This window comes from Schistocerca piceifrons, chromosome 3 (genome assembly GCF_021461385.2).
Source record: "Schistocerca piceifrons isolate TAMUIC-IGC-003096 chromosome 3, iqSchPice1.1, whole genome shotgun sequence".
NCBI lineage: Eukaryota > Metazoa > Arthropoda > Insecta > Orthoptera > Acrididae > Schistocerca > Schistocerca piceifrons.
The window spans coordinates 158819076-158832615 of record NC_060140.1 but is presented as its reverse complement, the minus strand read 5'-3'; the positions used below and the strand labels follow the sequence as shown (position 1 = coordinate 158832615).

Here is a 13540-nt window from a genome sequence, read left to right as displayed (position 1 = left end):
CGGCTTAAAGCCCGGACAAAAAAATTACCAATTCTTAATTTAAGTAGGAAAACTTGGCTGAAGGCCACATACCAAACCAGAAACAATTTCTTTTTTTACAGCTTAATGCCTAAGATGAAAGCCTTGCAATTTTAATAAGCTAAAACTCGGCTGAAGAGCACACAGAGTACTTAAGACTAAAAAACGAAATCACTATGCAAACCGCAAGGAGCGGCGCTCAGAAGGTTCCAAGGATCAGCCTGGGAAGGTAGCACGGACAGAAGTTTAGATGAGACAGGCAGCCGGACCAACAACCTCTCACTCGGAAGGCAACCCAACCGAAAAGCCAGTCAACGAACCTACCTATTCTGCTACACCCGACCAGCAAAACGAAAACAAGTTGTCAATAGCACAACATTCTGGATACTGGTACCCAATCCAACCAAGTCAGAATAAACGCCCAAATCTACCAACAACACCTCAGCTGTCGAACTACACGCCGTGCTGGACGGCATCAACACGACGAGGAAAATACACTGCCTAAAACTACGTCAACGGCCACAAGGCAGAAGATACCGCTGGTACACTTCAATAATGAAAGAATGAATTACATTAAGTTAAACAGCACTCAATAAGACGGCTCCAACTCTAGCCGACTTCAATGCACACACGTTGTTGCTCGCGGGAATCCCCCAGAAAGTCACAACCAGCATCAGACGAAGAGCTGTGATAGCAGTTGAGGCTTGATAGTAGGCTAAGTTAGCCCTCAACTTTAGTGTCCAGCCTTGGTGGGCGACGTGATGGCTGGGTGTTGTGTGCTGTCCTTAGGTTAGTTAGGTTTAAGTAGTTCTAAGTTCTAGGGGACTTATGACCACAGCAGTTGAATCCCATAGTGCTCAGAGCCATTTGGTGGGCGACGAACTTAGTAACTCTCGCAAGAAGCGCCTCATAACTCCTACCGCTCGTGCACGCCGCCAATGGCTTCGGCCTGGCTACGCTCCACGGAGACTTTCTCGCTGCTCTGCCCCAACCAACCGACTGCCACACACGGAAACGGTCAAAGGACCAAACAGACGGGGCGACCGAACGACCAACCAACGGCCGTTTCCGCTCCATTCTCCTTCTGTCCGACAGTGCATGTCGGCAAGTACTGATGTCCGCACCTCACTGGTGCTCCGACCCCGAAGCTCCTTCGTCGCCGACCGCTCCTCCGTCCTCGACTGCACTGCTGGTCCGTCTCCAACGGACTTCAGACACACGACGACCCGGAAATACTATCGGTCGCTCCAGAGATGGTACGACAGTGCACTTACCGATAAGCGCTACTGCTGCCTCTCACGGGCTGGTAAGGGGGGAAGTTAGTGACGCCAGTAAATGGAATAAGAAAACGAGGCGGCAGTACCGTAAGAGAAGATCACAAACAATAAGTAGCATGAACAGGAGCGGCGCACGGCTCAGTATCTCTGTGCATTACTATTATTATTGTTACCAATGGAAATTTGGAAACATCACGTCCACTGCCTTACAGAAACTGTGTAATTCGAAAAGGAACATTTCGCAATTAGCAGTGTCGGGATGAATCATGCAGAGCAAAAGCTGCAAGAGAGGTGTCACGCGTTAGGTGAAACAATTCACTTCACTAATAAGTGGTTGTACTATATGCGCTGTTCACCAGAAAGGGACTAGTTCCTTGTGGAGTACAGCGCCCGTGGTAGACTTCATGTACATTAGTACAAATATTGTATTATCTTCTTGTGTTCTTCTATAACATTGTACAGATGTATGGTATACCCAAAAGATAAATATTCTTCTGGTCCTTCGTGGATCTGATAGCCGGCCTCGTGTTGCCGTTCGTGAATATGCTGCTAGATGTCCTGGTTGACGTCATCCAGATTAAAATGGTTTCATCTACTAAAGCTTCACCTCTCCTTCCACCATCGCGTGACAGAGGTCGTCCACGGACTCGCCGATTCCCAACTATTCAGGAATGTATTCTGGAGGGCACACACCAAGAATCTCAGCTAATTACACGTAGCGTAGCAAGGCATCGACGTGTCTGGCGACGCATGGTCGTTGAAGTGCTGCACGAGCATTGGCTGCACCCCTACCATTATTCTTTAACACAAAACCTCCACGCTGAAGACTAACGTTTTGCGGATGCTATTCTGTAAATGGTCCCAACAGCAACAAGAGGTCAACAACGACTTCATGAATACCGTATTATGGTCGGATGAAGCAGTGTTCACTCGTGAGGGTATTTTCAACATGAACTATGCCCACCGTTGTTGTGGCGTTAACCCGCATGTCCCCCACGACCATGGACATCAAGTTCTCTTTGGCATTAACGTCTGGGTCGGAAACGGAGTTGGGTAACTACTTGTTGCCTGACGGTTTGATTGCACTGAATTATCATACGTTTCACTCAAACTATTTGCTTTGCGAAAGATGTTCCGCTTCATGTTCGGCAGAGCCGGCCGAAGTGGCCGAGCGGTTCTAGGCGCTTCAGTCTGGAACCGCGCGACCACTACGGTCGCAGGTTCGAATCCTGCCACGGGCATGGATGTGTGTGTCGTCCTTAGGTTAGTTAGGTTTAAGTAGTTCAAAGTTCTAGGGGATTGATGACCTCAGATGTTAAGTCCCATGGTACTCAGAGCAATTTTTTTTTTGTTCGGCGGAGGTTAAGGTTCCAACATGACAGTGTACCTCCAGTCTATGGATTTAATGTGCGACTATTTGCACACAGATCATATCCGGGAAATGACTTGTACAGGGAGGTCCATCTGTGCAGCATCTGCGTTCACGTGCCCTACATCCCCTGGAATTCTTCCCGTTGGTACACTGGAAAGGGAACGTGTGTTCGCCTGCGATGACACATGTGAAATAACTAATAGCGCATGTGCATGATGCTCTTGTACCTGTTGATGTACGTGCAGGAGAGGGGGTGAGCACCTGCTCTGACAAGGGAACCTCGCCATCGCACCCCCCTCAGATTTAGTTATAAGTTGGCACAGTGGATAGGCCTTGAAAAACTGAACACAGATTAATCGAGGAAACAGGAAAAAGTTGTGTGGAACTATGAAAAAAATAAGAAAATATACAAACTGAGCAGTGCATGCAGAAAATAGGCAACATCAATGATTATGTAAGTTCAGGAGCGTCGTGGTCTCGTGGTTTGCGTGAGCCACTGTGGAACTGGAGGTCCTTGGTTGAAGTGTTCCCTCGAGCGAAAATTTAAATATCTTATTTTCAGACGATTATTATCTGACAAACTCTTAAGTTTTCATTGCTATTTGGGAGTGATTATCACATCCACAAGAAAACCTAAATCGGGCAAGGTAGAAGAGTCTTTTTACCCATTCGCCAAGTGTACAAGTTAGGTGGGTCCACAACATATTCCTGTCATGTGACGCACATGCCGTCACCAGTGTCGTATAGAATTCAGCAGACGTGTTTTCCTGTGAAGGAATCGGTTGACCTATGACCTTGCGATCAAATGTTTTCGGTTCCCATTGGAAAGGCACGTCCTTTCGTCTACTAATCGCACGGTTTTGCGGTGCGGTCGCTAAACAGAGACACTAAACTTATTACGGTGAACAGGGACGCCAATGAACGAACGGACAGGTCATAACTTTGCGAAAATAAAAAAAGTAAACTTTTCACACGAGGGAAGACTTGAACCAAGGACCTCTCATTCCACAGCTACTCACGCTAACCACGGGACCACAGCACTCCTGAGCCCACGCTCTTCTTGATGTTGCCTATCTTTCGCATGGACTACTCAGTTTGTATATTTTGCTTATTTTTTTCATAGTTCCACACAACTTCTTTCTGTTTTCTCGATTGATCTGTGTTCAGATTTTCAAGGCCTATCCACTGTGCCAACTTACAACTAAATCTGAGGGGGGTGCGATGGGACGTTCCCCTGTGAGGAAAATATATGCTTTTCTAAACGTCTTACGGTCATTAATATCGAAATTATTATTCTCACTTTCTACTAATGCGTCACATCTGTGCGGAAGTACTGCATATGGAATAAGAGACTAGTAAATGTTGAGCTATTTAACTGTGCAGCCACATTTAGCATCTCGGAATTGATACTGTTTCTGTCGGTATTCTGTTGTATGTCTTGTCATTCGTTTCAGCTATCTTTTTCTGACACGTCTGGGCGCGTTTATTTTATACTCAGCATTATAAAATACTGTACTATCCAAATATTGGATATGTGTGCCTTAAGAAACGGTATTATATGGGATAATGAAACTGATAAGTAACGCCTTTACCTACAATCGAACGCTCGTCCTCCTGCATACTACCTCAAAACGCTATCCACTGCACCAAATGCTCAATGCGTTTGCGTTGTGCTGACAGAGCTAGTTACCGTGAGTGGTGTGACTAAAGATGACACATTTTTGTGTTGCTAGTATGTGAGGAATCGCGCTCCTAAGTCCGAGTGCATGAAATTTTCTTCGCTCTGTACAAACAAAGGGTGTACTACAAGTATTGATGAAGTAAAGCAACGGGTGTTGCTGCGGAGTCACACGGCGCCAATGTTTTCTATTGGCTCCTGCTCCTCCCGCCAGAATAGCACTCTCAAACACGTTAGCTTTAATACTTGCGGAACAACACAGTGAAATAAAATGACATCTTTAACTAACTTGAGTTAATACCTTGCAGGGGAAAATGCGGAAAGATAATCAGTTCCACAGTAATCCACTACGTCAGCTCGTAGGACACACGATAAGCATTGCAAGTGCTTTACTGTGATAACGCGACCAATGCTAATCTCCGATACTAGAAACCGCATCCTCGGCGGCATTTCGTATACCCTTGAACGTATTCACATCTTAGGCACATAATCCACAATGTATGTTGCAAACCAGTTGCTCTCAAACATAGAGGGTGTTACAAAAAGGTACGGCCAAACTTTCAGGAAACATTCCTCACATACAAATAAAGAAAAGATGTTGCGTGGACATGTGTCCGGAAATGCTTAATTTCTATGTTAGAGCTCATTTTAGATTCGTCAATATGTACTCCGGCGTGATGAAATTGTAAATTTTCACAATCAACATGTGTGGGCTAACGAGACTCCGCACGCAATTGTGCAATCACGTCATCAACATAGATTTTCTGTGAACGTTTGGGCAGGCATTGTTGGTGATGTCTTGATTGGGCCCCATGTTCTTCCACCCACGCTCAATGGAGCAAGTTAACATGATTTCAAACGGGATACTCTACCTGTGCTGCAAGAACATGCTCCTTTATGAGTACGACACAACATGTGGTTCATGCACGATGGAGCTCCTGCAGATCTCAGTCGAAGTGTTCGTACGCTTCTCAACAACAGATTTAGTGACCAATGGATTGGTAGAGGCGGACCAATTCCATGGCCTCCACGCTCTCCTGACCTCAACCCTCCTGACTTTCATTTATGGGGGCATTTTAAAGCTCTTGTCTACGCAGCCCCGGTACCGACTGTAGAGTCTCTTCGTGCTCGTATTGTGGACGGCGGTGATACAATACGCCATTCTCCAGGGCTGCTTCAGCGCATCAGGGATTCCATGCGACGGAGGGTGGAAGCACGCATCCTCGCTAACGGAAGACATTTTGAACATTTCCTGTAACAAACTGTTTGAAGTCACGCTGGTACGTTCTGTAGCTGTGTGTTTCCATTCCATGATTAATGTGATTTGAAGAGAAGTAATAAAATGAGCCCTAACATAGAAACTAAGCGTTTCCGGACACATGTCCACATAACATATTTTCTTTCTTTGTGTGTGAGGAAGGTTTCCTGAAAGTTTGGCCGTACCTTTTTGTAACACCCTGTATACAGAACGAGACCGTCCAAAGTGCTACGGTAACTGAGGTCGAGGCGCATCGTCTCACCGCCCTCCTCACGTCGTTTCCCGCTTCGCGCGCCATCTCGAGAGCGCCAGCGAGACACCTGCAAGCAAGTAGACGCGTCCTCTGTCGGCGTCGGACACGAACTCAATACCCGCCGGAGTTGCAGTAGCGAGTCGCAAGTGGCACCAGTGCAGACACGGCACAATTCCCATGTTTAAAGGTGTCCATTCCTCTTCCACTGCACTGCCTACTAAGCTGTTCCAGTATCTCTAGCCTTAGGGGGACTTCAAGCGTATCTCTTCATTCCTTACTACTTCCGATCCCATTTTTTCACTTGTTGATTCTTCCAGATATTGAAACTTCCTGAACAATCTCTTAAAGTTCAGCATACTCTTCATCACTGGGAAACTGCCGTGTTTGTCTATATCAGCTACATCTTACACTCCAATATCAGATATAGGTATCTCTCTCTGACCACGGTGTAATCCAGTTAAAATCTTCCCATATCTCACGACCTTTTCCAAGTATACCTCCCACTATTGTGATTCTCTAACAGAGTATTCGCTGTTCCTAGGAAAATTTGTAACAGATGTCAATTAATCTTGCTCTTCTCTCATTTCTAGTACCAAGTCCACATTCTCCTGTGACTCTCTGTCCTATTCCTTCCCCTGCAACAGCTCTGCTATAATCATTGCCATTCGATTTTCATCTCCGTTTAGGAACTGAATTACCCATTCAGTATCCTCATATACTTTCTCTATCTCCCCATCCTCAGGTTGTGACCGTCGCGGTCAGTGTTGTTTTGCTGTCGATTCTGATGACAACAAACCTACCACTGAACTTTTCATAGTAACACACTCTCTGCCTTGTATTTCTATTCCTAACGATTGCTACTGCCAGTATGACATTTTCTGACGATGTTGATATTACCCCATACTCATCTGACCAGAAATCCTTTGGTCTTATTTCCATTTCACTTCACTGACCCACACTATGTACAGGTTGGGCCTTTCCATTACCATTTTCAGATTTTATAGCTTCCCTAACACTTCCAGGCTTCTGATATTCCATGGTAACACGTTGAGGCTTCTGACATTCCATGCGCCGAGGTGTCCTTTAGTTCGTTTTCAATCTGTTTCTCGTGGTCTTCTTCCCCTTGGCAGTCCCATCCTTAGATTTAGCCGGGGAACGATTCCGGAATTTTTCGCCAATTGAGGGATCATAATGACACTTTTCAATTGCAGGCCACATGTCCTGCGGTTTCATTGTTTCGTGCCGTTGGTAATTGCTACTACCTCTTCGTCATTCAAGGCCTGTTTTCCAGCCCATCGGTCCGACCATCCACCTATTTGACATTACCGTTGGCAGAATGACGGTGACTTCTGTTCTTAAGTCTTCGACAGAAAACGCTAATTATTATTCAAAATTTGAGTCGTAGCGAGGTTCGAATGCGGGACCAAGGACGTTTTCATTACCAATCTAAACCCTATTCCTAGACCACAGGTGAAGTTGGTAACCAATATTTCTCACAAAGTGCAATGCAATAGTCCCGCTGTAACCTGACATCTGTAGAGCAGTACGTCATGTCCGGCAGCATTACTTCACTATGGAGACAGAAAATGGCAGTCACCCTCCCAGGTTTCGATGTAAGGTAATATACACGTTCATTGTACATCAATGATGTGTGATCGCCTTTGCAAATACCACATGTACGTTACTGACCTCAAGTTATACCGACGTGCAATCAATAAACTTGATATCAGCTCAATACCTAGATGTATTCACTATCGCAATCGTCACAGTAGATTGGGTTTAAGTTCAACCAATAAAAAACCCATGCGCTACTGGTCGATCATTCTTGGATCATGCGCTCGAATTATCGGGATTCTCCACCATCTTAAACCCTAAATGGTACAAATATCAACTTTTCTCCTTAGTGGGCACAGCAGATGAAAATCTGAACTGAACTGAGCACGTAACGACAATTTGGAAAAGGGCGTCAGCACGTTTCCATGCCCTACGAGAATAATGAACTCCCTTTCCTCTTGACAAGAACCAGAAGTTTGTGCAAACACTTGTATTTCCACTTAGTCACTAAAGGAACGCTATCCTACAAGGCCTAACTCAGAAACACACACTGCACCTGGAACTGGTTACGAGTGCCTGTTCTCGTTATATTTGTGATGTTCGACTCTTTGATCACATTTCACCATCACAGGCACTGCTACCTTGGCTGCATGCATACCATTCCCGAGGTTACCATACACTCTGTCTTCTGTACAGTCTTATGTCTCTCCTCGACCTTAATGCTCTTCCCTTATTACCAAGAGAGAAACAGCAGCGTAAAATCCGTTCTGTCTCGTTCCATCACTCAGCTACAATCTCTTAGTCTTTTTCAATCGCACGAATTTGACCCTGGAATACCTCCTGTATTTTATTTGAGAACCGAATAATATCTCCACCTTCAGAAGCTAATGACGTATCTACTTAAGCAATAATGAAGATTGCCATTGACCCATATACATATTTCTTTGCAACCATATCATGTCATAGTATTCTTAGCTGGTGCACTCTCCTTAAATTTACTTTCACCAGATCACCTGCAGATGCTTTCTCTATCTGCCACTATTCTCATCTTTACTATTGTCATTCTATTTGTTATTAATGCTATCATTAGTATGATTATATTTTTCAATTATTATCATTGTTAGTGGTAGCAGACGTCCTACCAGTATTAACTTCATTAGTCCTTATTCAGTATTGATTACTCACATTGGAACTATAGACAGTCAGATCATTTTAATACTATTTGTCATACTAAAATTGTTATTTCTTCGGTAAGTGCGACATAAAAAATGAACTGCATTTATGATCACCGATGGCCCAAATCAGATCAGGTTAATAAATTAATTGATAAAATATTTTAATCGTAGGGACAAATTTTAATTTCAGTGAATAACCAGACGTGATAAAGATTGCTTGTGAAACCCTACTTCGATCAATAACTGAATTTTGCTCGTCTGTCTATGACCGTTACCTGGCAGCATTGACAGACTGAGTAAAAACAACAGAAAGAAGAGCTGCGCCTTTCATCATACGTTCGTTTGGTAAGCGATAACTCACCAGGTAGATGCTCATCCACCTCCGGTGTTAGACGACACAAGAAAGTTCATATGCATCATCTAATAGTTTGCTCTTACTGTTCGGAGTGCGTATGTTCCCCGAGGGGTCAACCACAATATCGCATCTTCTTAGATATAACTAGCGAAACGACAATGATGTCCGATTCAGATTAACACAATGCTTTCCGTAGTCTTAGCAAGAATATCCCATGTATCACACCATTCAGAAGAGAACGGCGATTGCAGTGGAACACGAAGTCGTCCTCCGCCGCTCCGCCGCCCCCCACGCCCCCCCCCCCCCCCTCCACATTAAACGCTGCAAAAGGGTTTGTGGAAAATAGAGGCAAATGTAAACGTAGAATGGATGATTTGCGAAAACCGTTTCGTTTACAGATGTTAATACTCTATAGATGAAAACAAATCCAATTAAAATTTTATGTTGTTCCTTTGTGTTTCAGGTTTGGAACTGGCAGACATCAGACATCGCACGACTCTGAACTATTTTTCAAGCTGTTGCTTGGGGGCTGGCGTTATGGCTGCTGGCTTCTTAGGTTGGGGTCTGCGCAACTGGAATTACTCAATGTACTGTACTGCAGCGCTTTTCATCGCTCTGATTTTACTTTTCAGGTAATATTAACGGTGGAAATACTGAGGAAACCGTAATATATTCCAAATAAGCTTTATTGTGAGGATTATATACTTGAAGTTTCACTTCTTAATATCACATTCCATTACGGCATTACGAAACTTCAAGTTTTCGTCATATATATCTCTTATGTCTCTTTAATTATTAATACTATTACTGAACTGTCGTTTTCTCTCTGTATACGTCCTACAGAAAACATGTAGTGCTCTTGACATCCTTCAATAGAAAAACAAAATAGGACACCACTATTTTCAAGACAATTAGGCATATACAGCTGTGTGTATTATACAGATGGCTATTAACGTTGGAAATTGTTCGATTTCGTATTTTTCGCTATTTGCAACTTGTGTTTTTGATAATGGCAACACAGAATTTATTTAGAAAAACTTTAGCCCAAAAGATCCGTCGTGCTGTGTCTTATCTTCGATTTGTTTTCCTAGTCGGGAGAGAACGTAAGACTAATCTCATTCGCGTAGCATCTACCGTATTCATTGTGTGTTTTTATAGTCGATACTTTTTATTTTCCTTTCAGGAGTACAGATGAATAATTTTTATGGTTGTTCAACACATGAACACGCTACGTATAGTTGTCCATGCAGGAACACAACCCTTTTAAACTCACTTCGCAACAATGGAAAGTGTTACGTTGCCATTTATTGATGGCATTGGAATGTAACACCATTTAATGCTGAATTACACGATATTTAAATAAAGCTGAATTCGTGTTGTGACTACTGACTAACATTTTTCTCTTCCGGGTAAAATTTTCGCTTGTGTGAGGTTTTTGAGAAGTTTGCTGTGAGAGCACTCTGGAAACATTAGCGAATTTAAGAGATTTGTTGGGAAGTTTACGTTTTTGTCTTCGATCCAATTGTGTAAATGAATTTAAATATTTTTCTTTCCCTGTATCATATTGCGTATTCACTAATTTCTTGATAGAACTACGACATTCTTTATTGCTAAAATTGCTCTCTCTCATATCCTCTGTTCGTCTTCATCTAGATACATCACGGCACGTCGCGAAGGTTACCTCGAACCACTACTAGTCAGTGCCTTCGTTGTTCCACTCGCAAATGAGGGAAAGCGGCTGCCTGTGGGCGTCGTACTAACCAAAGTTTCCCTTATCAGCAGGGAAAAGTGGGCCCTCGTTTCCCGTATCATTACTACAGAATGGAAATAAACAGTCGTTTGCGAGTGGAACAAGAGAGCTAATGATTATCTGTGGTACACCTTACCACCCGCGATGCACAATCTGCTAGCTTGCAGATTACATATGTAGATATACGTGTGGAAAGGTTGTGTGAGAGACCGACGCGCTGACTTGCACTGCAGTGTAGTACTTACAATTTAATAAACAATATGTAGTAGCTCAGCACTTGTTGATGTCAATCTAAATTACAGTGGTGGGAAAAAAAATAGCAACAACAAAAAGTAATTACGTAGACTAATAAAATTTCGGGAATATATTTTTCTAGTAATATATTTAAGTGATTAACATTCCAAGATTACATTTAATGTAAGCGCGATAAGATACTGCAAATCTGAAATACTGCTACGTTAAAACTAGGTGTAACAGTCAGAATGTTTAAGGCAAGAAAGGAAACGAGCATGCATTGTGTTCTACAGGTGCCACATGTCAATTTGCGCGATAGAGATTCATGCCTATTGCATTTGGTCGATTAATACAGGGACGGTTATTCCTGCTCGTAGATGACTCTAGAGTTGTTATTGATGATGCCCCACATGTGGTACACTGGAGATAGATATGGTAATCGAGCAGGCCAAGGAATCGTGTCGAAACGTGATAGGTTACATCAGTAGAATGCGGGTGAGAGTAATATTGTTGGGAACACCGCCAGGAATGCTTTCAGCAAGTCCCCTCACCAAACTTGCACACAGATTAGCGGTCAGGGTGCATCGGATAACTAGGAGAGTGCTTCTGCTGCTATACTAAATAGTACCTCAGACCATTACTCCACGTGTAGTCCAGTGTGTCTAGTACGCACACAGGTTGGTTGGGTGCACTCAGATGGCATCCTTCTAATCAATAGACGGGCGTCAATGGGGCCGCGCCAAAACGAGCTATAATCAGAAGACACAACAACCCTCTACCTTGCCTCAAGTGAGCTCTTGCTCGACAGCACTTAAGTCGGAGGTGATGGTCGTTTGGCGGTGTACACGCTATAGGACGCCTGTCTTGGAGCTGTCCTTGAAGTAAGCGAAATGTAACAGTTCGTTGTGTCACTGTGGTGCCAACTGCCGGTCAAATCGCTGCTGTAGATGCAGGACGATGCGCCAGAGCCTCACGTCGAAGGCGATAGTCGGACCTCTCGATAGTGTCACGTGACCGTCCGGAATCCGGTCTCCTTCCGGCCTTACATTATCGTAACCTCCGCTGCCAGGAATCATGTACAGTGGCTACATTCCTCACAAGGTCCTCTGCAGTATCGCAGAAGGAACGTCCAGCATTTCGTAGCCCCATTATACGACATCTTAGAACTCTGTGGCACGTTGATAATGCAGCCTTTTTCGCCTTAAAGACATCAAATCACCACGTCCAGTCTCAAAGGTGAATAAGACTCACCACTGTTACAGCGTGTATTTTCATCCTAGTAGTGGCACTAGTTGCGCCACTGTTACGTGATTGTCACCAAATTTGAAAAGACATCTTTTTTCAGACGTAGAATCACACCGACAAACTTTCATTTATGTCACACATCTCCTTCTTGGTATTGCAATTGTTTTCCTCAGTGTGTGTGACGCCCTCGTAGCAACGTGTGTACCATTGAGTCTATGTACTGTTATGACGGTCAGGCGATAAGATTCTACCTTGTACCATTGTGAAATAGTGATATGAAAGCTGATCGGTAAGTATGAGTGTCGTTAGTGTGACTACGAATTACCTCCTGTTCCGTATCAGCGACTGTACTCACAACTACTTTCGCGAACGTAAGAACAAGATTTTACGATGTGCTTCATGGAGAGATTTTTCAGGTGAGTGGTTCTGGTACTCGCAGGTGGTTCCCGGAGTCTCCTCGGTGGTTGGCGTGCAGAGGTCGCGAGGAGGACGCCCTGAGGCTGCTGAGGCGCATCGCCACCACCAACGGCGGGCGGCTGCCTCCGTTCGCTCCGCGGGTGATGCGGACCGTGGCCAAGGCCCAGAGGGACAGGAAGGGCTTCCTCAGCCTCTTCTCCAGCTGGAACGTCTTCAAGAATACGGTGCTGCTCATCACTGCAAGGTATGTGAGGGCGGGAAAAATGCATCCAGAGAACTTCTTTGACTTAAATGTAGAAGCGCGCAGTGGTATTCTTGACAGAGCTCTGCTCTTGCTGTTGGAACTGAAGTTGAGCTAGTAACACGAATTCATTGTAGTGGAAAATAGTACGGTTCGCTTAATCAGTTCCTCTAAAACTTAGGTAGATGAACGAAGTTCAAATCAAAGATTTCGAGTTGCATTTGATAATGCTGTCAATGAAACCAAACAATTCTACTTGTCACATTTTTCAAAATGTACAACTGACAGCTCTACTCGAGTGTTCCGTACCTGTGTCCAACAATCAGTTTTAATGCAATCTGGAGGTCGTTTGTGGAGAGATGTTCCACCATCAAAATAGCTTTCAGAAATGTCGAAAAAATATTTCTTCACTGCTGGCAGGAAACGCTCGCTTTAATGTCGCCGTGAAAAGAAGAGTACGTTTCCAATCAAAGAGCACATGGGAGAGAATTAGGTGCCTACTGAAAATACTGAAACAAAGTACAGTCTCAGACATAAAAACTGACCGCCGACCGGCCGCCACAGAGACTAAGTCCGAGTCGTTCACTTAAGGTGGCCAATAAAACTGACCGCCCCTGATAACCATATGTACAATCTGGCAACACTGTAAGATGCCGAAGTGTCAGGAGAAAGTGTTGTCTACTTCCAAGATGTTGTCAGCTTCTGTGAGCCCG

General features: G+C 44.1%; 1 protein-coding gene across 1 annotated transcript in view; it reads left to right on the top strand.

Moving 5' to 3' along the window:
• LOC124789886 (solute carrier family 22 member 7-like) overlaps window positions 1-13540 on the top strand; it is a 167804-nt gene that overhangs the window by 86028 nt on the left and 68236 nt on the right. Inside the window, exons 5-6 of the mRNA XM_047257407.1 lie at window positions 9404-9572; window positions 12609-12830. Coding sequence (XP_047113363.1) covers window positions 9404-9572; window positions 12609-12830 — 391 coding nt within the window. The remainder of the gene's footprint in view (window positions 1-9403; window positions 9573-12608; window positions 12831-13540) is intronic.